Source organism: Alligator mississippiensis, chromosome 2 (genome assembly GCF_030867095.1).
Source record: "Alligator mississippiensis isolate rAllMis1 chromosome 2, rAllMis1, whole genome shotgun sequence".
NCBI lineage: Eukaryota > Metazoa > Chordata > Crocodylia > Alligatoridae > Alligator > Alligator mississippiensis.
Genome location: NC_081825.1, coordinates 59,018,433 through 59,040,081, shown reverse-complemented (window position 1 = coordinate 59,040,081; position 21,649 = coordinate 59,018,433). Strand labels below are relative to the sequence as shown.

Genomic DNA, 21,649 nt, shown 5'->3' with positions numbered 1-21,649 from the left:
GGTACCCATACCACAGATTGGGAACTGCCAATTTTTAATTCAGCCCCCTGCTCAAAGCAGGACCATCCCCAGCTAGATCATTCCAGCCAAAGCTTTGTCTAGCTGTGTCTTAAAATCTTCAAGGATGGGAGACTCTAACACCTCTCTGGGTAACCTGTTCCAGTGTTTTAATATCTTCCTAGCAAGAAAATTCTTCCTAATATCTAACCTAAATTGCCTGTCCTGCAACTTGAGACCGTTGCTCCTTGTTCTGTCATCTGCCATCACTGAGAACAGTTTAGATCCGCCCTTTCAAACTTAATTTCAGGTAGTTGAGTGCTGCTATTAAATCCAGGTTCAGTCTTCTTTCTCTGGACTAAATAAGCCCAGTTCTCTCAGCCTGTCTTTATAAGTCATGTGCCCCATCCCCCTCATCATTTTTGTTGCCCTGTGCTGGGCTCTCCAGTTTGTCTACATCCTTTCTGTAGTGGGGGACCCAAAACTGAACACAGTACTCCAGATGTGGCCTTGCCAGTGCTGAAGAGAAGGGAATAATCACTTCCCTTGACCTGCTGACAACACTCCTACCAATGCAGCCCAGTATGCCGTTAGCCTTCTTGACAACAAGGGCGCACTGCTGGCTCATATTCAGCTTATTGTCCACTGTAACCTGCAGGTCCTTTTCTGCAGAACTGCTGCCCAGCCAGTCAGCCTCCAGCCTGTACTGGTGCATGGGATTGTTCTGCCCTAAGTGCAGGACTTTGCTCTTGTCCTTGTTGAACCTCATGACATTTCTTTTGACCCAATCCTCCAATTTCTGTAGGTCACTCTGAATCCTAGCCCTACCCTCCAGCATATTCCCTCCAGCTTGGTGTGATCTGCAAACTTGCTGAGGGTGCATTCTGTGCCATCTTTCAGGTCATTAATGAACATATTGAACAACGCTGGCCCCAGGACTGAATCCCGGGGCACTCCACTTGATACTGGCTGCTAACTAGACATTGAGCCAGGGATTACTACTCTCTGAGCCCGATGCTCCAGCCAGTTTTCTATCTACCTTACAGTCCATTCATCCAACCCATACTTCCTTAGCTTGCCTGTGAGACTGTTGTGAGTGATTGTGTCAAAACCCTTGCTATAATCAAGGTATACCACATCCACTGGTATGCTTGCATCCACAAAGCCAGTCATCTCATCATGAAGGCAATCAGGTTGATCAGGCATGACTTGCCCTTGGTGAATGCATGCTAACTGTTCCTAATCACCTTCTTCTCCTTCAAGTGCTTAGAAATAGATCCCTTGAGAATCTGTTCCATGATTTTTCCAGGTGAGGCCAATTGGCCTGTAGTTCCCTGGATCCTCCTTTTTCCCATTTTTAACTATGGGCACTATTCTTGCCTTTTTTCAATCATCCAGGACCTCTCCTGATCACCATGAGTTTTCAAAGATGATGGCCAGTGGCTCTGCAGTTTGATCAGCCAACCTCCCTCAGCCTCATGGACTGGTGTATGTCCAGCTTTTCTAAATTGTCTCTAACGTGTTCTTTTGCCACTGTTGGCTGCTCACCTCCTCTCCAAGCTGCGCTGCCCACTGTAGTAGTCTGGGAACTGAACTTGTCTGTGAAGACTGAGGCGAAAAAGACATTGAGCACTTCAGTCTTTTCTGCATCCTCTGTTACTAGGTTCCCTTAATTTGGTAAGGGATATATATATGCTTTCTTTCATCTTCCCCTTGCTACCAACATACTTGTAGAAACCCTTCTTGTTACTCTTATTTCCACTTATAAGCTTCCTTTTTGTGCGTTAGTTTCCTGAAGAGTTCCCTGCTAAGCCAAGCTGGTCTTCTGCCATACTTGCTAGTCTTCCTTTGCATCGTAATGGTTTGTTCCTGCACTCTCATTAAGGCTTCTTTAAAATACAGTCAACTCTCCTGGACTCCTCTCCCCCTCAGACTGGCTTCCCAGGGGATCCTGCCCGTGAGTTCCCTCAGTGAGTCATAGTCTGCTTTTCTGAAGAACAGGGTCCATACTCTGCTGCTCTCCTTCCTTCCTTTCCTTAGGATCCTGAACTCGATCATCTCATGGTCACTGCTGCCCAAGTTGCCATCCACTACTACATTTCCCACCAATTCTTCCCTGTTTGTGAGCAGCAGGTCAAGAAAAGCATGGTCCCTAGTTGGCCAGTCCAGCACTTGCAGCAGGAAGCTGTCCACAACACGCTCCAAAAACTTCCTGGAAGAACCATTTTTCTTCCAGAGATATAGCCCAGATTCCTTAAACCCTCTTAAACTAGATTCCTTGAACTAAGGGTTTTCTCCTGGCACAAATAGAACATCTACATGGCTTAAAGCTATAGGTTTTGACTGAAGCATCCTGGTTGCTCATGTTCTCGGGTTGAGGGTGGGGAGGGGGGAAAAGGACATGCTCTTTTGCCCAAGGTCAAACTGGGAGCATCTACTTGAGATATTTACTGCATGGTTGACTAATTAACTGTGCAGTAAACATATCAGTGGTACACGTGTACCCCTATTTCATAGATTTCATAGACATTAGGGCTGGAAGGGACCTCGGAAGATCTTCGAGTCCAGCCCCCTGCCCAAAGGGCAGGAAGTCAGCTGGGGTCATAGGATCCCAGCAAGATAAGCATCCAGTTTGCTCTTGAAGGTGTTCAATGTAGGCGCTTGAACCACCTCCGGTGACAGGCTGTTCCAGACCTTGGGGGCTCGGACAGTAAAGAAATTCTTTCTTATGTCCAGCCTGAAACAGTCTTGAAGTAGTTTATGACCATTTGACCTAGTCATCATCCCTTGGGGCGCTCTGGTGAACAAACGTTCCCCCAGATACTGGTGGTCACCCCTGATAAACTTATCGGTGGCCATCAGATCACCCCTGAGCCTGCGCTTTTCCAGGCTAAAGAGCCCCAGGGCTCTCAGCCTGTCATCGTAGGGTCTGCTTCCCTGACCTCTGATCATGAGCGTGGCTCTTCTCTGGACTCTCTCAAGCTTCTCCACATCCTTTTTGAATTGTGGAGCCCAAAACTGGACGCAGTACTCCAGCTGCGGCCTCACTAAGGCCAAGTACAAGGGGAGAATGATGTCCCGGGATTTGCTTGAGAAGCATCTATGGATGCAAGCCAGCGTTTTGGTCGCTTTACTAGCCGCAGCATCACACTGCAGGCTCATGTTCATCTTGTGGTCAATGATGACCCCCAAGTCTCTTTCTTGCATAGTGCTAGCCAACATAGCACTGCTGAGCCTATAAGGATGCTGCGGGTTTTTCTTCCCAAGGTGGAAAACCTTGCATTTATCGGTGTTGAACACCATCAGATTCTCATCTGCCCACTTGCTGAGCCTGTCCAGGTCAGCCTGGATCACCCGCCTGTCTTCTGGTGTGGATGCTTTGCCCCAAAGTTTGGTGTCATCTGCGAACTTGGCCAGTCTACTTCTGACTCCAGTGTCCACATCATTAATAAAGATGTTGAACAGTATGGGTCCAAGGACAGAGCCTTGGGGGACCCCACTGGTCACAGGACACCATGATGAGTGACTTCCATCAATTACTACCCTCTGGGTCTGACCCCGGAGCCAATTTTCCAGCCAGTGGATCGTGGAGGACCCAAGGCGACAATTGGCCAGTTTCTCCAAGAGGCGATCATGGGAAACCAGATCGAAGGCTTTTTTGAAGTCAAGATATATGACATCAATCTCTTCTCCCTTGTCCAGGTGATAGGTTACCTGGTTGTAGAAGGAAATGAGATTGGTCAAGCAAAACCTACCCACAACAAACCGGTGCTGGCTATCCCTTAAGATGTTGGCGTCGGCCAGTCCATTAAGGATGGCCTCCTTAATAAACTTTTCTAAGATCTTCCCCGGGATAGAAGTCAGGCTGATGAGCCTATAGTTAGCCGGATCCACTTTCCTCCCTTTCTTGAAGATAGGCACCACATTGGCCTTCTTCCAGTCTTCGGGCACTACACCAGAGCGCCAAGAGTTTTCAAAGATCCGCGCTAGAGGCTGGGCTATGATGCTCGCCAGCTCCTTGAGTACCCTGGGGTGAAGATTGTCAGGGCCGGCTGACTTGAAGGTATCCAGCTTCTCAAGATGTTCCTTCACGAAGTCAGCATCAATGGAGGGCAGGGGATCACCCTCACCCGGACTTCCCTGTCCCGTAGCAGGCATGGGCGTCCCATGGGACTGATGAAAGACTGACGCAAAGTACCTATTTAATAGGTTGGCTTTTTCCTGGGCGTCAGTTGTCAGTTGCCCCATCTGGTTCAGCAGGGGTCCAATGTTGCCCCTGCTTTTCCTCCGGCTCCCCACATATCTGAAAAAGGACTTTTTATTGTCCTTGTTGCTCAAAGCTAGTTGGAGTTCAGTTGCAGCCTTGGCTTTCCTGGTCTGCTCCCTACAGGATCGGACCAGTGCAGAGTAATCCTCCTTGGAGGTGACTCCCATCCTCCATCCTTTGTAGGCCTTTCTTTTTAGCCTCAGGAGGTCTGCTAGGTCCCTGGAGAGCCAGGGGGGCTGCTGTGCCCTCTTGCTGCCTTTCCTCCGAGATGGAATAGACTTAGTTTAAGACTATTAAGACTCATGAATCTAATAAACTCTACAGCAGGGTAGGACTTACAAATACAATTTTTTTTCACGTGGAGCAGCACACATGTAGGTTCTGCGCTGGCTAGCTGAGGCATGAGGATGTTCCAGTGCAGGGGACTGTGTGCCAGCTAGCCCTGCATCAAAGCATCCTCTTGCCTCAGTCTTCCCCTCCACAGCACATTGAGCCCAGCTGGAGCAGCACCGGGCTGGTAGGTTGATCCCCCAGACCTCCTGCCAGGTGGGGCTGCTATGTCTCAGCTCAGTGTGGTGCAGTCAGGGTGCAGGTGTAAACCATGTGCTTGGGAGCAATAAACTGTGGAGCAGCAAGGTCCACAATTTATTACTGCACATTAATGGCTTGTGTAGACGTGCCCACTGATCACCACATTTGGGGTTAGGAAGGAATTTTCTCCTATGTCAGATTGACAAGTATTGTGGGGATTTTTATCTTACTTGGTAGTATGGAGCATGATCCTTTCTTCAGGCTGCTGCTGACTCCTCAGCAGCTGAATGCTGCAGATTATACCTTTGTCAAATCGCCACCAGTGTTTGATGTTCATGAGTGCTGAAATTGCTTGGCAGGCTATATCTAGTCCATGGGCTGTAGGTTGCTATATCCTGGGCCGTTTAAGTCTCTGTCATTACAGTGGCAGGGGGCATTGGCAATGCCTCATCTCTCCTTATTTTTACTTGTGGTAAGTTTTTAGTTTTGTGCTTGCAGTTATGGTGTGTGAAAGTTTTGGAGCAGATGATTTTTAGAACTGCATGGGTAAATGATTGTGTGCAAACACAAGATATTGGACTTAATGGACCAGGAGGCTCCTTTTAGTCCTTAGTTCCTAATGTAAATTTAAACTGTGTGTGATATGATTAATTAGTTACTGATATCTGATCCTTGGACACTTTTATGGGTGCTAGGCAACCTTCTGAATGGTGGGATGGTATAATTCAAGATTTTGGGGTAAGGGGCTAACTTTCACACCTTCCCATTATCAGATTTAGTTTGCAGTAAACTTTATGCAGATATAGACTACAGTGCCTGCCTTTGGGGCAACAAGTAAAAGTATTTAGGTTACAAAAAGGATTATTCTGTCTCGGTGTCATTCTCAGAGGTGATGGGAGAACTTTGTTTGACAACTTGCAGTCATGATCTATTCTGTAGTGGGGTTGTGTAAATAGTGAAGTCAACGTTTGTGAATGCGTTTTTGAAGGAGAGTAGATTGGTTTCTTGAGCAACCACCAAGGAAACCACCACTTTGACAACTGGACCAATTACTACTCTATTGAAAATCCCATTCTCATTTTTAAGTTTAATTAAAACTGGTGACAACACTTATGACTTCATGAGACCATTTCCTGATGCTGCTGTTGGAATGTAGCTCAAGCATCTATGTTGATATTATTAGGTCTGTAGGTTGCCTTGAACATAAGTGATCGTGAGAAACTTCTGCTCTGTACAGAGATTACAGTGGGGGTACTGTGTCTGTGTAACTTTCTTTTTCTTTTTGCTGTAAGGATGGCCAACACAATAATAAACAGTTTTCCCTTTAGGTTTCATCTAGTCTCATAGTCTCAATTCTTGTTTAACATGTAGAGTGGCCAGGAGCTGTGAGATTATGGAAAGTGGAGGAAGATTATTTTTCAGTGTTTTCTGTATTCCATCCAGAACATAGCTGAGGCTGTGGGGTTTGAATGAAGATTGCCAATGTTCCTGTTGATAGTAAGAAACCTCAAGAGTTTCTGGCCTGAGGGTCTTGCTCTTCCTTAAGGTTCTTTGGGTGGATCTGATGATGTGGAGCTAAAACAGTCAGTGGCCTACCTGGTATCTTGCTGAGACCAGAGCATAGATGAGAACTAACTTCAGTTGAAGCTCTGCTTAGAAAAGGTTGAGGTGATGTTGGCTGAGGAGAAACAGCTGGAAGATATATTGAGTGTTCTTCTCTGGCCTCTTGGAGTTGGGCTGGAGGAATGTTAATTAGTAAAAAGGATTTTTGAGTATGAAGTGTGTCAGTGCAGTAAACTGAGTCTCCTACTCTTGTCATGTGCAAGTAATACACGGTGCTTTCTGTACACAGACTTTTAATGTTTTTTGCTGTGATTTTTCTTCTCTTCACTTCTGTAGATTTGTCAGTCATAGCTTGTAGCCACTTTGTTACTACTAGCATGGTCCCTTCTTAGTGGGAAGGTTAAAAATACAAGTTATTGGAGACCAGATGTCTCTGGGAGATGCTAATATAATACAGATATTTTCACCTCTCACTGAGCGGTCTAAATCCAGTACAGGTTGGAAAGACAGTTGTTGTGGGGGATGACTTTTAGTATCCCTTGTACAAAGAGTTGGTGACCTCAGTCTGATTGACGAAAGCCAGATGTCCACAATTACAAAACTACCCCGCAGTTGGTATCTGTGTTTTGTCTATCCCTGACACAGCCAAAAAGTAAGCAGCATGGAGTTTGAACTTTTTTCATCTGTCATTCTTTGACTTCTGCTGAAATTGTCAAAACATATGCTAACTGTGAGGTGGTTTGTGATGAGGAAACCTAGCCACCCTGAACCAGACTGAGACCATTCTTTTATTTCATAAGGAGCACCGCTAACAATCCATTATTTTTGACTCCGGGGCCCATAAATCCTTTAGATCATATGAGGTTAGTTCCTTTGGCTTATACCCTTTCTCACCCTTCATAAGACCTCAGCTCCTCCTGATGCTTGTTTTCTCTAGATGCAGTCAGAAGGAAGATCGAGAACAAGTGGTTCAGAAGACAGGAGGCCCCAAGAGATCCTTATCCATGCAGAGGCAGCATAGGGAAGGCCCTGGCTGGTCCCTGCCCCCCTGCCTCCCTTCCACCTGTCCTTCTTGTCCGTCACTTCTGAGAGAGAAGGCAGGGTAGAAGTTGAAGGATCCAGTACCAATGTCTAGTATTTTGCCAAAATCTAATAGTAACTAAACTTGCTTGAAGTAAATACTTAAGTCTTAGCCCAGGATCAGAGGCACGGAACAGCAGTTTTGGGATATAGTTGGGTGCCCAGGGCACAGGCTAACTTCCAGTTGCTGCTACAATCACAATTGCAATCATGTGGCTATGGTAGTCAGCTCTGTCAGCAGCTGCTATTTTTGTTCTACTCACCCGCAGCCCTTCTCTGCTAAGTTGGTCCCTGGGGCACTTGTCCTGTACTGTATGCCCCACTCTCATTGCACCACTGATAGTGAAGATCCCATTTCCTCTCACTTCCTGATTCTCTCATGAATTTTCAACAAAGCTTTTCTGCTTAGGCTTTACTTATAATCTTAATGATGTGGTCACATTTTTAGATAATCAGTAAATGGAAAGAAACCGGGGGGCAGGAGCCATGTGTTTTTGCTTGGTATATCAACTGGGATATTTTGTTTCTCTTGAAAGGTGGATAATTTACATTTTTTGCTACATAACTAGGGACTTACTTGAATCACGATTTTGGGGCCTCATGATGGACAGCCCTCTCAGCCAATCAGTGGGGGGAGGGGGCGGGCACATGATGGACAGCCCTTTCAGGACAGCCTTCTTAGCTAATAAGTGTTGGGGGCAGGACCATTGGGACCCCTCAACCAATGAGATGTGGGGGATCCTAAGCCTGTGAGAATGGTGGCCAGTCCTGCAGTCTGACCTCAAAATGAGCCGTCCACTGCCTCAAGTTGGGTAGACCAGTATACATAACTTTTTGGTTCTTTAGTCACTTGATATCTGTTTCAATTAGTGCCACCCCTGCCTAAAGAGAAGATCAACTTGAAAATGGCATGCCAGTAGCTTGTATCGTTTGGAGAACTTTTTCAGACTGACTGCAGAATTTGCCAGAAATATCTAGTATTACTAGCTGTTGCTCTGTATTGGTTATCTCTGTATGATAAACCCTTCACCATCAGTGACAGTGCCCTTGAGCATGCTGCCCTGCACCTACACTAGAACCAGTGTACTTGCAGCCACATGGGCTAGCTAATGGTTTGATATTATTTTGCACTGTTGCTCAACAACGATGATTAACCTAAACACCATGCAAAAGATGCTTCTCAAGTTTCTAGTTGAGGAGGCTCAGTGCGGATCTCCCAGTGTCAAAACCCCCCAATGCACTGCAAATTAGCAGCGTGGCGAACACCTGCATATGTGGCACATGTGGTTTGCAGCACCACAGATGGGTCTGCAATGCTGTAAATTGCATATGCACACTTTTCTGGACATTCCCATACATCTCATCTTCCTCCCTCCCTTTTTATTCATAAACTGGAGAATTTAGCAGAAGCTCATAAACAGAAATGAGCTTTCCTGCTTTTTCAACATCTGATTTCTCAGCTTTGAATGAACAAGTCCAAATAAAGAAAATATTCTTTCTGTGCTTACAAAAGAGGCTACTGCTGATAAAGGTTAGTTTTGTGCTTCAGCAAACTGGTTTCAGGTTCTTTGCTAGTCACCTCCACCAGTTTAGTGATGTGACTTTCTTTAAAATGTATTCAGCATGTACTGCTTAAATGGTTCATCACTAGCCCTGAAATTTATTATGGTTGGCATGATGGATGGCTGATTAATAGATGCCCATGTCATAGCAACATTTTCCTCTTCAGCTTTTAGGTATCTACTTTTGTACTTTGTGTTAAGAATATTGGCAAGAATATGAGATGGAGCACATGCTTGATCCATCCACTTCTTTACTGCCTGCAGTTAACTTTGCTGTTGGGTGTTTCTTGCTTTAATGTTTCTTGAAGTTCTTTCCAGATTTCAGCAGCATCTGCAATACAGCAGCAATCTTTCTGTAGTTTGTCCAAGGCTTTGGAAATAAGGTTTTTAGTGTATTTGACATATCTGCTACATTTCTCTTTAGTCCAGTGTTGACTATTCTGTGACTTCCATCAATTTTGTCATGATTTTCTTCACAAATGATCATTGGACTAGGCTACTTTTTAATTAATAGTTCAAAGCAGTCAAACACTGAATTCCACCATATGTCTTCAGGGAGAATTAGCTTGGATTCCCCCAGCTCTCTTCCGTGAAGCTGAAGCAAACTGGTTGTGATGGAAGTATTTTGCAATTTCAACATTTTCCTTTATTCCTTTTTTTCCTGGGGTACTTGGATCTTTGGCTAAAAGATGCATCAAATGTGCACTGGACCCATATGTTATAAGTTTCAGGCTTGCTTCATTATTTTCTTCTGAGCAGGGTGGATAAAAATCAATTATTTAAAAAATTCAGATGTTTTTATTTAAATTAAGTTTTTTATTTAATCTTTTTTTTTTTTGTTAAGATGCTTTAAAGAGATAAACCCATATAAAGGTAGTTTTAATTTAAGCTGTGTTAGATCTGAAAGAGAACATCATGGAATAGTATATAATTAGAAGTTATAATCTCTATTTGAGATAATATATTCACGTAACTTTTTTAGAAAAGTTTTTTATAAATAGGTCACAACAGGCCATGGGCTATATTAGGGGCCCAATCTTATGAGGTTCCCAGAGACTCCTCTATAGATTTGTAAAGATTAAAGAAAACCACTCTACTCAATGGGACTTCCCTGTGCTCAGTCTAGAAGAGCCCATTAAGCATCTTTGTGATGCTTTGTTTCAGGTCTTAAACTGTGGATTTGTGTCCCCAGAGATAACATCCTTGTTAACAGAAGTATGTGGAGATAAGAGATAACAGACCTGATTACCTATCCATTAGTCCTATTGTTTGTCTGCAAGTTTTTGTATACAGAGTCAAGCCCTTACCTTTCTCTAAAAGTGTAATGTTTCAAGAAGTTAAATGAACAGAGGATTGTTGGGGATGGAGTAGATCTGGGCAAGGAAGAGGAGTCTGGATATAAATGCAAGGAAGGAGGAGCAGTAGAAACAAAAATGAAACATTTTGAGCAGAATATTCCAGAAGTCTTGAGGGGTACGTTTCTGAGTATAGCCTCTCCATTGATTTGAGATCTAGTGAGGCAATGCTATGATAGAAGGAAAACCTGTCACAGCAGCAGTTTTGCCAGGCCGTAAAAGAGACCCTATTTGGGAATATTTTAATGAAGTTTGTTTCAAACAGCAAGAATTAATTTTTGTAGAAAACAATGATTAAATTGAAGCTTCCTGACCAGCAATTTAAATCAAATCCATCCTGCTTCTGAGTTTTTCATCTTTGCTACAGTTGCAGTATTAGGTTCCAACACCTGTGCTAACTTTGATCCTTTACATCCAGGAGTATAGACATCTGTTTTTTTATGGGTACCCTTAAGGCATGAAGACAAGGTTTCATAGTTGTTAGGGGCTGGAAGGGACCTTACAGATCATCCGTCCAGCCCCCCTGCACTTGGGCAAGAAAGACCACTGGGGGTAAGATGACCCCAGCAAGATGGGCATCAAGATGCCTTTTGAAGATCACCAGAATGGGTGACTGTACCACCTCTGGGGGGAACCTGTTCTAAACCCTTGGCACTCGATTTGTAAAGAAGTTGTTCCTTATGTCTAATCTGAAGTGACCTTCAGTCATCTTGTGCCCATTATTTCTAGTCCTCCCCTAGGAGGCCTTGTTGAATAGTTGCTCCCCTAGTCCCTGATGTAATTCCCTGATATACTTATAGGCTGCCACCAAGTCCCCTCTGAGTCTTCTCTTCTCCAGGCTGAAAAATCCCAAGTCTTTCAGCCTCTCCTCATATGATCTGGTTTCTAGGCCTCTAATCATGTGCATGACCTTCCTTTGGACTCTCTTGAGCTTCTCCACATCCTTTCTGAAATGCAGCACCCAGAATTGGCCAGAGTACTCCATCTGCGATCTCACCAAGGCTAAGCAGAACGGGAGAATTACATCTTTAGCCTTGCTTGAGATGCCTTGGTAGATGCGCAGCAGGGTTTGATTAGCTTTGCCAGCTACGGCATCGCATTGGTGGCTCATGTTCATTTTGTTGTCTATCATGACACCCAGGTCTTGTTTAGTTGTGGTGCTGGCAAGTGTAGCACTGCTGGGCCTGTAAGTGTGTTGTGGATTATCTCTCCCCAGATGGAGCACTTTGCATTTCTCTGTATAAAACGACATCAGTTTGAGGTCTGCCTATCTTGCGAGGCTGTCCAGGTTGGCTTGTAGTGCCAGTCTGTCTTGGAGCATGACCACGCTCCCCCATAGTTTGGTGTTATCAGTGAACTTTGCCAGTTTGCTTTTAATATCTGAATCATTGATAAACACGTTGAAAAGCACTGGTCCGAGTCCTGAGCCCTGAGGGAAGCCACAAGTCGCCTCCTGGTATGATGACTCAGTCCTGCCTATCAGTATTCTCTGGGTCCTACCACAGATCCAGTTACCTAGCCACTGGATTGTAAAGTACTCAAGGTAGCATTATTCCAATTTAACCATGAAGACATCATGGGAGACCAGGTCAAAGGCCTTTTTGAAATTCAAGTATATGACATCAACTTCATTTCCCCTATCCAGGTGGTGAGTTACCCAATTGTAGAAGGAGATGAGGTTGGTCTGGCATGACCTGTAAGTAATGAAGCCATGTTGGCTATCCATCAGAATATTACTTTCTGTTAGCCTGTGAGTTATGGACTCTGATAATTTTTTCCAGGATTTTACATGGGATTGAGATCAGACTGATTGGCCTGTAACTCCCGGGGTTTTCCTTTCTACCTTTCTTAAAGACAGGCACAACATTGGCCTTCTTCCAGTCTTCTGGGACCTCTCCCAAGTGCCACAAATCTTCAAATAACTTGGCCATAGGTTATGTGGTGACGTCGGCCAGTTCTTTTAGCCCTCTCAGGTATAGTTAATCTGGTCCTGCTGACTTGTAGATATTTAGTCTTTGTAGGTGGTCTCCCACAAGATCTACACCAACTATGGGAGGGTGGTTGTCCCCACCATGATCATCCTGTATCCTGTCAAGCAGGCTAACATCTTTGGATTGGTGGAATACAGGTGTAAAGTATTCATTCAGGAGTTCAGTTTTGTCATAACTGACACTTATCAGCCATCCCATTTTATTCATCAGGCATCAGGGGTCCTATGCTTTCCTTATTTATTCTCCTACTCCCTGCCAATCTAAAGAAGGACTTTTTGTTGTCCCTGATTCTGGTTGCCAATTTGTATTTGGTTTGTACTTTTGCTGTCCTGATTGGCTCCCTACAGGTGCAGGTTATAGCCATGTACTCCTCTTTGGTAGCTATTTCTGACTTCCATCACTTGTAGGCTTCTCATTTTGATTTCTGGAGGTCCATGATTTTCCTATTGAGCCATGAGGGTCTCCCTGCCCTTTTGCTGCCTTTCTTATGAAAGGGAATCAACTTTCTTTGAGCTTTTAGGATCGCTTCCTTGAGGAACAACCACTTTCCTTGTACTCCCTTCCTCATAGGACCTTGGTCCTGCAGGGCCTCACCAACCAATCTCCTCAGCTTGTGGATGTCAGCTTTCTTAAAATCAAAGATTTCTACCCCACTGTCTGATTTTCCTGATTTATGGTGGATGGAAGAAGTGATCCTCTCATGGTCACTGAAACCCGGTTTCCCTTCGATCCTCAGGTTGCTCACTAGATCGTTCCCTTTAGCCAGAACCAAGCCTAGGAGTGCCTTGCCCCTGGTCGGCTCGTAGGCTTCTTGAGCTAGATAGAGCTCCTCAGTACAAGTGAAGAAGCTTTGTGAGTGACCAGATCTTGTTGAGTGCTCATCCCATGAGATGTCTGGGTAGTTGAAGTCACCCATTATGATCATGCTCTGACAGCATGCAGCCTCTGTCCATTCTCCAGGCAATTTCCAGTTGATCTCTTCCTCTTGGTTTGGAGGTTTGTAGAAATTCCTACGGTCAAATTCCCTTCCCCATGCTCTCCCTGTATCTTGACCCAGAGGGTCTCAAGTCGCCCTTGCTTGTTTCCAATCTTTGCTTCTAGGGAGGTATAATGTTCCTTCATGTAGAGAGCAACTCTTCCACCCTTGTTCCCAACATGATCCCTCCTATACAGGGTGTATCCCACTATGCCTGTGGCCCAGTCATAGGTGGAGTCCCACCGGGTCACCGTAATCCCTATGGCGTTGTATTGGTTGTTGGTTAACAGGAGGGCCAGTTCCTCCTGCTTGTTTCCCATGGTTCTGGCGTTAGTGTACAGGCAACTAAGCCTGCCATTGGAGGCCTTGGGCTTCCTGCTGAGCTGTAGAATAACCTGTCCATTGGCTGGGGTTGGTGAATGTTTCCTATTATAACCTAGGATTCTTGTTTTCAAGGTTGCCATTTCTTGGGCTTGTGCTAGTAGTTGATGGTCCGTCCCTCTGTTATCTCAGTTTAAAGCCCTATCTAGGAGGTCCACCGTTCTAGCCGAGGAAAGCTTCTTCCCCTTTGGTGTGAGGTGGCTGCCATCTTTTCCTAACAGGCCTTGGTCCATGAGCTGCATGCCATGGTTGAAGAAGCTGAAGCCCCTGTGGTAGCACCATTGCTAGAGCCTTCTGTTTATTTCTTCTATGTATCTATTCCTCCTGTACACATGATCCACAACCAGAGGACTGAGGGGAAAACTACCTATGCCCCCAAACCCTTGAGCCCAGCCCCCAGAACCCTGTAGTCTCTCATGACCCGGCCAGGATTGTTCCTGGCAGTGTCATTTGTGTCCATGTGGATGAGGAGCATGGGGTAGTGGTCAGAGGGGTGGACAAGTTTTGAGATGCATCTGGGTTGTGGATGAAAGTAAGTGCTTGGAAGGCAGCAGACCTCATGGGTTATGGGGTCAGGGTGGCAGATCGCCCCCTCAGTCCCCTTCAGTAGGGAGTCACCCACTACAACCACCTTGCATCTTTTCTTTGTGAGGGCTGGCTACCTACCTTCCTCCAAAGCCAGTGCTTTCATTGATGACTGCTGGAGCTGTAAGAAGCACAAACTTGTTGTGCAGTTCCGGGGTGGGGAATATCCCTAGTGCTGTGTAGCTTGGGTGGAGACTACTGTCTTCCCTCCAGGAGGGGACTCCAGTCAGTCTCATCATTGTCCTTCTTCCTGTTGATGGGCTTCTGTGCACTTCTTTCTATGTTCTCCTGGTGAAGGGCCTGGTAGTAATCATTGATCTCCTGCTCATGGGCTCTGATGGTGCAAAACCTGCTCACCTCTGCTTTGAGCTCCCTCATCTGTTACGCCAGAGACCTCACTAGGGAGCATATCCCAAAAAACAGGGGTGCCCTTGCTCCCATTCCCAGTTGCTGGCAGCCATGCCAGGTAGCCCCCACAGCCTGGAATCATTGCCTCCATCTGCATGGAGGCTGAAATCATAGCCTCCCATCATAGCCTCTGTCTGGGTGGAGGCCTCAGTGGAGGGGGGCTCCAGCAGGAGGAGAGGTGGGAATCTTCAGGATACGGCATGTCCCCACCATTTTACGGTGTAGTCTGGGCTATTGCAGAGTACCTGAGTTTTTGGTCTCGTTGCCTGGGGCCTTGTGCCCTTTCACGTGCTCTCCCGTGGTAAACTTGCACACTGGCCCCAGAGCATGCTCTGTTTGCACACACTGTTTGTGCAGCTCCCTGGGGGGCTGGGCTAAGTAGGAGGTGGGGGGTGGGGCGTTACCCTCAGTTCTGCTCAGCTGTCACCCTGCCACTAACTGCTGGCCACTCACCGCAGTCCCCACTTACCTCTTGGCTCCACAGGTGGTGGGGTTTTGGGGGGGGGAGGTCAGGGCCCACTGGGGGTCTTCAGCTCTCAAGGGTGCAACTGGATTTCACCCCTGCATCTCACACCGGGGTCCAGTCCCACCTGGAAGCTTTTTCTGTTGAGATGCATTTAAAACCCATGGACTCTTGTGGGCTCTTTGGGTAAATCTGATATCTTTTATTAGACCAAGTCAGTTAGTTAGAAAAATTCTTCTTTGAAAGCTTTTGGGTACAAATACCCTTTGTCAGGCTGAGGAAGCATCTGCAGATTCTTGCAAAGAAAATTTTTTTCCAACTAATTGACTTGGTCTAATAAAAGATATTGGATTTACCCAAAGAACCTTGTCTGCTTATGTCCTTAGACCAACACTGTTACAACCTGTACCCCATAATGCATGAAATGTTGTGCCATATTTTTAAAGCTTGACCTCAAAAGTTAGATACTTCCCCCCCGCCCATTCTTACCTAGAAGAAGATCAGCCTTTAACTCCTGAGTTTTTAGTAGCTCATTGACTCAACATATTTTATTAAAATTATTTTAATAAATTATACTGAGTTTCTACCTTAGTTTATGCCGTATTAAATTGAAATTTCATTTTAAGCTGGTTTATTTTTAGAAAGAAAAACATACCATATTTTCACGCATATACCCCGCCCACGGGTATAAGCTGCACCCACGTATAACCCGGAGAAAATTGTATTTTTGTAAATAAGCCCGTGGATACACCGCACCCGTGTATTCCCCGCAGCGGCGTATACACGGGGAGGCGGCGCAGCCCGGCCCACCCCAGCAGCGACAGCACAGCTCGGCCTGCCCGAGCCCAGCAGGGAGGCTACGCAGCCTGGCCCACCCTGACCCCAGCCCCTATGAAAGTGGCGGTGCAGCCCAGCCTGCCCAGGCCCAGTGGGGAGGCTATGTAGCCTGGCCTGCCCTGGTCCCGGCCCCCATGACAGTAGCACAGCCCGGCCTGCCTGGGCCCAGCGGGGAGGTGGCGCAGGCGGCCCTGGCCCTGGCAGCAGTGGCGGTGCAGCCCAGCCTGCCCGGGCCCAGCGGGGAGGCGGTGCAGGTGGCCCCAGCAGCAGCGGCGGCACAGCCCAGCCTGCCTGGGCCCAGCTGGGAGACGGCGCAGCCAGCCCTGGCCCCAGCAGCAGCAGCGGCACAGCCTGGCCGGCCCAGGCCCAGCGGGGAGGCGGCGTGGCGCAGCCTGGCCCCGGCCCCCTGTGGTGGCGCAACCGGCACCAGCGGTGGCGCAGGCCAGCCTGCCCGGGCCCAGCAGGGAGGCGGCGCAGCCCACCCTGGCCCCGGCCTCTCCCGTGGGGAAAAAAAGTCTTCCAATAGCCCGCATCCCTGTATAGCCCGCACCCATCCATTTTTTTGCAAAATCTCATATACCCCGTGGGATATATGCACGAAAATATGGTAAATATAATTGAAATTAAAAAAAAACCCAAAAGTTAAATACAATCTGATTTTAAACTTATTTGTTGTAAATAATTGAGTTTTGCCTACCCTGATTGGTTCTTTACCTTCTCAAACTCAGGGTATCCCTTGTTCAGCTTCAAGCACCCCTTGGAAAATGCCAGGTCTTACTTCTACTTCTCACTCATTTGTATTTGATTTTAGAAAAATAGTAGAGCAATTCTGTTGCAAAGAACTAGGACCACAGTACATCAGAATGTTGTTGACATCATGGATTCCTGTTTGAAATCTCTAGGTTTATCTTGTGAATTATGTTTGTACATCTAACAGTGCTAACATTGCATGGCACCCGATGGCACCCCTGAAAGGATTTCAAGGCACCCTGGTTTACTATATAGACATAGCCTAGGGGAGTCTGAATAAGGGCTTCAGGAGGCATAGTCATTTAATTATTCTTAACCTTATCTAAGAAAAGCATGATGGGTCTTTGGTTGCTTTATCTTTTTAAATAGCAAGACTTGCCATGGCTTAACACCTCTCTTTAGTTAAAGAATTAGTTTGAAAACAAAACCAAAACCCCCAAACCTTTTTAAAAATTGTAGGGTTAAATGGTGTTTAAAATTTAATCCTTCAGAAATTCTTAGATGTTTGTAAACTAACATTAGATGGCTACACATTCACTCCTTTTATAGTAAATAACATAAAAAGTGTCTGTATTAATACAAAGATGGCAATTATCTTTTCAAGAAATCTGATGACAGCCAGTATATATATCAAAACTAGGAAAGTTACTTATGGTAACTTTTTTTTCTTTTTCCCAGGAGCTGTTGGTCATCATGGTGACAACCTGGCAGAGAAGGTTCTCTCTGTGCTTCCAAAACTTCCTGGGCATGCGAATGATGTGATGGTTAACATGGTGGAACTCACTGCCCTGCAGACTCCAGATGACAGTTGCAGTATTATAGCACCAGGCTGCTTGGCACAACCAAAGTAAATCTGCCTTTTAATTTTTTTCTTTAAAGTTGGAGGCATTTAGACTTTAATGAAAAAAGAGAAAACAAAACCGTTTGTTGAAGTTGATACTAGATTTCTACCTAGTTTTAGCACTGTTGAAATGGACTCTGCAGTATTAATCCATTCACATATATGCACAAAAAAAGCATGTGGGCCAAATACAGCTCCTAGCTGGGGTCAAGCTTCAGTTCCTTTACTCTCGGATAGGTTTATGATTTTGAATAGGGGTGTACTGATAAAGATTTTTGGGCCAATACCAATGGCCTATTGTTAATGAGCCATATCGGCCAATACTGATCCGATTGCTGATATGCAGCCCGGCAGCTTGGAAAGCAGTGTCTGGCTGGTAAGTCTGTTGCAGGGAAAAGGTCTTGGTGGTGGGAGGACGATGATCGAGACCCCTATGGTAAGGGAGGGAGTGGGGCTGGGAGTGGGGCAGGTGCTGCCCAACCGGGGCAGGATGGGGTGTGGGATGGAGCCACAAGAGGCTTGTCTGTGGGGCACAGGGGGCAGGGGGAGGCAGATCCCACTGCTACACCCTCCCAGGGAAGCCATGGGAGGCATGTACCCCCCAGATTTGAGCAGGCTGGCAAGGGCAGGCTGGGCTGGGGGCAGTGCTGGGCTGGGGCTGTGCTTGGGGTGGGCCACAGTGGCACTGGGAGGGAAGGTATGGAGAGGATGCAGTGGCCACCCCAGAATTTGCCATATCCCATCCCATAGCCCCTTCTCCCAGCGCTGTTGCCACTCAGCCTGAGTGCAGCCCCGGCCCTGCTCCCCTGCTGGGAAGAGCCCGGCACTGCCTGCAGCACCAGCTTGCCCTTGCCCCTTGCACAGATCCGGGGGGCACACCTCCCCCTGTGGTTCCCCTGGGGTGAGTGTAGAGGTAGGAACTGCCCCCCCCACCCCTCCCTGTGCCCCCCAGATGAGCCTCTTGTGGCTCTGTCCTGTGCCATGCCCTGCTATGGTTGGGCAGTGCCTGCCCCAGCCCTAGTCCCACTGCTTTCCTCACCACAGGGGCCTCAATCTGCCCCCACCTCCCCACACCCATTCCTCCCCAACAGACTTACCAGCCAGACGCTGCTCTCCATGGGCTGGCTGTGTGCATGCTGTGGCTGTGTGCATGCATGCAGCATTTATCAGAGACATCAGCCAAAAAAAGCCAATTGCCAATTAATGTAAATTTTCCTTTTATCGGTGCTGATACGATATGGACCAATGTATCAGTGCACCTCTAATTTTGAAACCAGAACTACCAGATAAAACTCAAAGATGGTTATCCAGGTCCTGGCAGTCATAAAACCTCTTCTTCATTAGGCTGCTGTTTCTGTCTACAGCAGGGGTGGGCAAAATGCAGCCTGTGGGCTGGATGCGGTCTGCCAGGCCATTCTATTCAGCCTGCGGGGCCCCTAAAAAATTTAGAAAATTTAATGTTTATCTGCCTCTGGCTGCCTGTCACGCAGCCCTCGATGGCTTGTCAAAACTCAGTAAGTGGCCCTCGCCCTGAAATAATTGTCTGCCCCTGGTCTACAGGGACCTCCAGCCAGGTTGTCTACCCCTCCAGGTCCTGCTTTCTATACCTTCCTGCTTTTGTAGGTCTGTGAAACTGCTGCTTGCTGGCCTTTTTAACTGTTTACCACCTGACTTGCAGCTTTGTCTCTGGCTTCAAATGCACCACCTGGAGGGGAACCATTAGACATAGATGGGACTTAGCTAATCTCTCATTATGGGTTTTTCCACTCTGTGGTAATGCTTTTAAATACTCTTGTTGTTTCAAAGAAATAGCTTTAAGCATTGGTTTTACTTGCCTGCATGTATTAGAGCTAAGACCTAAACAGAAGCACCATATAAACAAATATAAAAAGATATTTGTTTATATAATGCTTCTGACTTAAATTTGAAGTTTAAATGTAGTTATATATTTGAACTGTTGTGTTACTTCAGCTTCCATTACAAAATGGACTGTGTAAATGTCTAATATATATAAATATCTCACTACTTGTTTATCTTGGAGAGCTACACCAGTCCTACTCAACAGAGTGCTCTGGAAGTTCACCTGAAGGGAGCCAGATGTTACGCGCTTTATCCTCTCAATCTTATCTCCTCTTCATGTTGGGGCAAGGCTTTTCTGAGAGAAGCCAAGGCTCACAGAGATTTTGGAAAGGACTAGACAGTCTTTCTCACTTCAGCATACAGCATTTATTTTTTCTTTAGGGGTCTGCTGTACCCATTACCCTCTTTTGTCTCATATGCTAAATGCTAAGTCCAGCTTCTGAGGCACTGAACAATTATCTTCTTCAGTCGATGTAGAGGGAAACACTCACTGTGTGAACTTTATCCTAAGCTACTGTTCTAGTGATTAGCTTAGATCAGGGGATGACATCAGGCCAGCTCATCTGGCCCATGGGGTGCTCCATGGGTTGGAAATTTGGTGGTGGAGTGAGCAGTGACAGCATTAATTGCTGCAGTTCTCAGAGTTATAACAATTAACGCTTCCATTGCTCATCCTACCGCCAAATTTCCAGCCCTGTGGAGAGCTCCGCAGGCTGGATCTGGAACACAGAACAGTGTCACCTGGCCTAGAGAGCTGCCCATGGGATTGGGAATTTGGTGGTAGAAGAAAGCAGCTGCTGCTGTAGCTTCAGGAGCTGCAGTAATTGAGGCTGATGCTATCGAACTTCCAGCCCTCTGGGCAGGACTTCAGGCAACATGACATGGTGCTGCACTCCAGGTCCAGCCCAGAGGGCTGCATGAATTTTGACACCCCAGGCTTAGATGACAGAAATTATTTCTGGATCTCAATCAGCCATTTTGCATGTGGCCAGCTGATCATCAGAACCGTACTCCAGGATGTGGTCTTTTTGGGCTCTACAGATATATCTGTGCAGCAAAATGAAGATGTTTGTAACATACTGGAACTCACTAAAACTAACGTAGATAATGGTGGTGACTGAGGATGGAACAGTGTGGTCCGGCAGCCAGAACACACATGGCTGGTTAGCTTTAGACGGCTAGTGCACATTAGGAAATCTTTGCTGTTATTGTTAGTTAGGCTGGTTAGATCAAAGTATCCAGGGTACACTTACCAATGCTATAATCACACTTTCATCTTGCTGTGCAGACAGACACTTAAAACAACTAGTCTCTGCTCAGCCATTAATAAAGAATATTCCAGAACCCACAAGTTTTACAGTGGGTTTGTTTTTTCTGTGCACCCTTTAGTTAGCCGGTGGTGCTTTTATAACAAATGCAATTAGATTTTTATCTCTGCACTACTAACAGCTGTAGGAATGTCATACTCTCAACATTGACAGCCCTAAATCAGAAGGGTGTAGTGGCCCTTTCAGTTGATGTTTTTCCCTACTGACATAAAACATTAAATGTATAAAAATAGTTGATAACTAAGATTAGTGTTTCTGAACCAAATTAAGATGCATAATACTGTATTTACTAGAGCTGCTGAATGATTAAAAAAATAGTCGTGATTAATCACAATTTTAATCACACAGTTAAACAATAATAGAATCCCAATTTATTTTATTATTTATAATTGCTGGTGCCGTGCACTCTTGACCTGCAGCCCCCTGCTGCCCCCAGCTCCTCTCAGCAGCGTCTCCTGGGGCTGCCCAGCCCCTGCAAGCACGGGCACCAGCCCCTGTGCCGTTGTCCCAGCCTGGCCATGGAACTTCCCTCTGCCCTCAAAGGGCCCCGCCACCGCCCCGTTCCCCTGTTGGAGCGTGCCTCACCCTGTCCTGCCACAGCCCCAGCCCCAGCGCCCGGATAGCTTTCCCTGCTCTGGCAGGTACCTGTTCCCTCTCACATGTGTACTTGCACTCTAGGGAGTCCCCAAGACCTGGCCCTCCAACCTCTGCCCCTCCATACACTTACCTGTATCTAGTTGCTGAGCCTGCTCCCAGGACCCTGCCTGGCTGCTTGCTGGCCACGTGTGTATGGCCTGGCAGCAGCAAGGGATGGGGGACACTTTCCCCCAGCACCAGCAGTGATTTAACGTGCATTAAAAAAATTAATGCAAAA

At 46.4% G+C, this 21,649-nt stretch overlaps 1 protein-coding gene across 1 annotated transcript in view; it reads left to right on the top strand.

Moving 5' to 3' along the window:
* The window catches only part of SCFD2 (sec1 family domain containing 2), a 422,902-nt gene that overhangs the window by 13,850 nt on the left and 387,403 nt on the right, over positions 1 to 21,649 (top strand). The window contains exon 2 of the mRNA XM_014594977.3: positions 17,425 to 17,593. Coding sequence (XP_014450463.1) covers positions 17,425 to 17,593 — 169 coding nt within the window. The remainder of the gene's footprint in view (positions 1 to 17,424; positions 17,594 to 21,649) is intronic.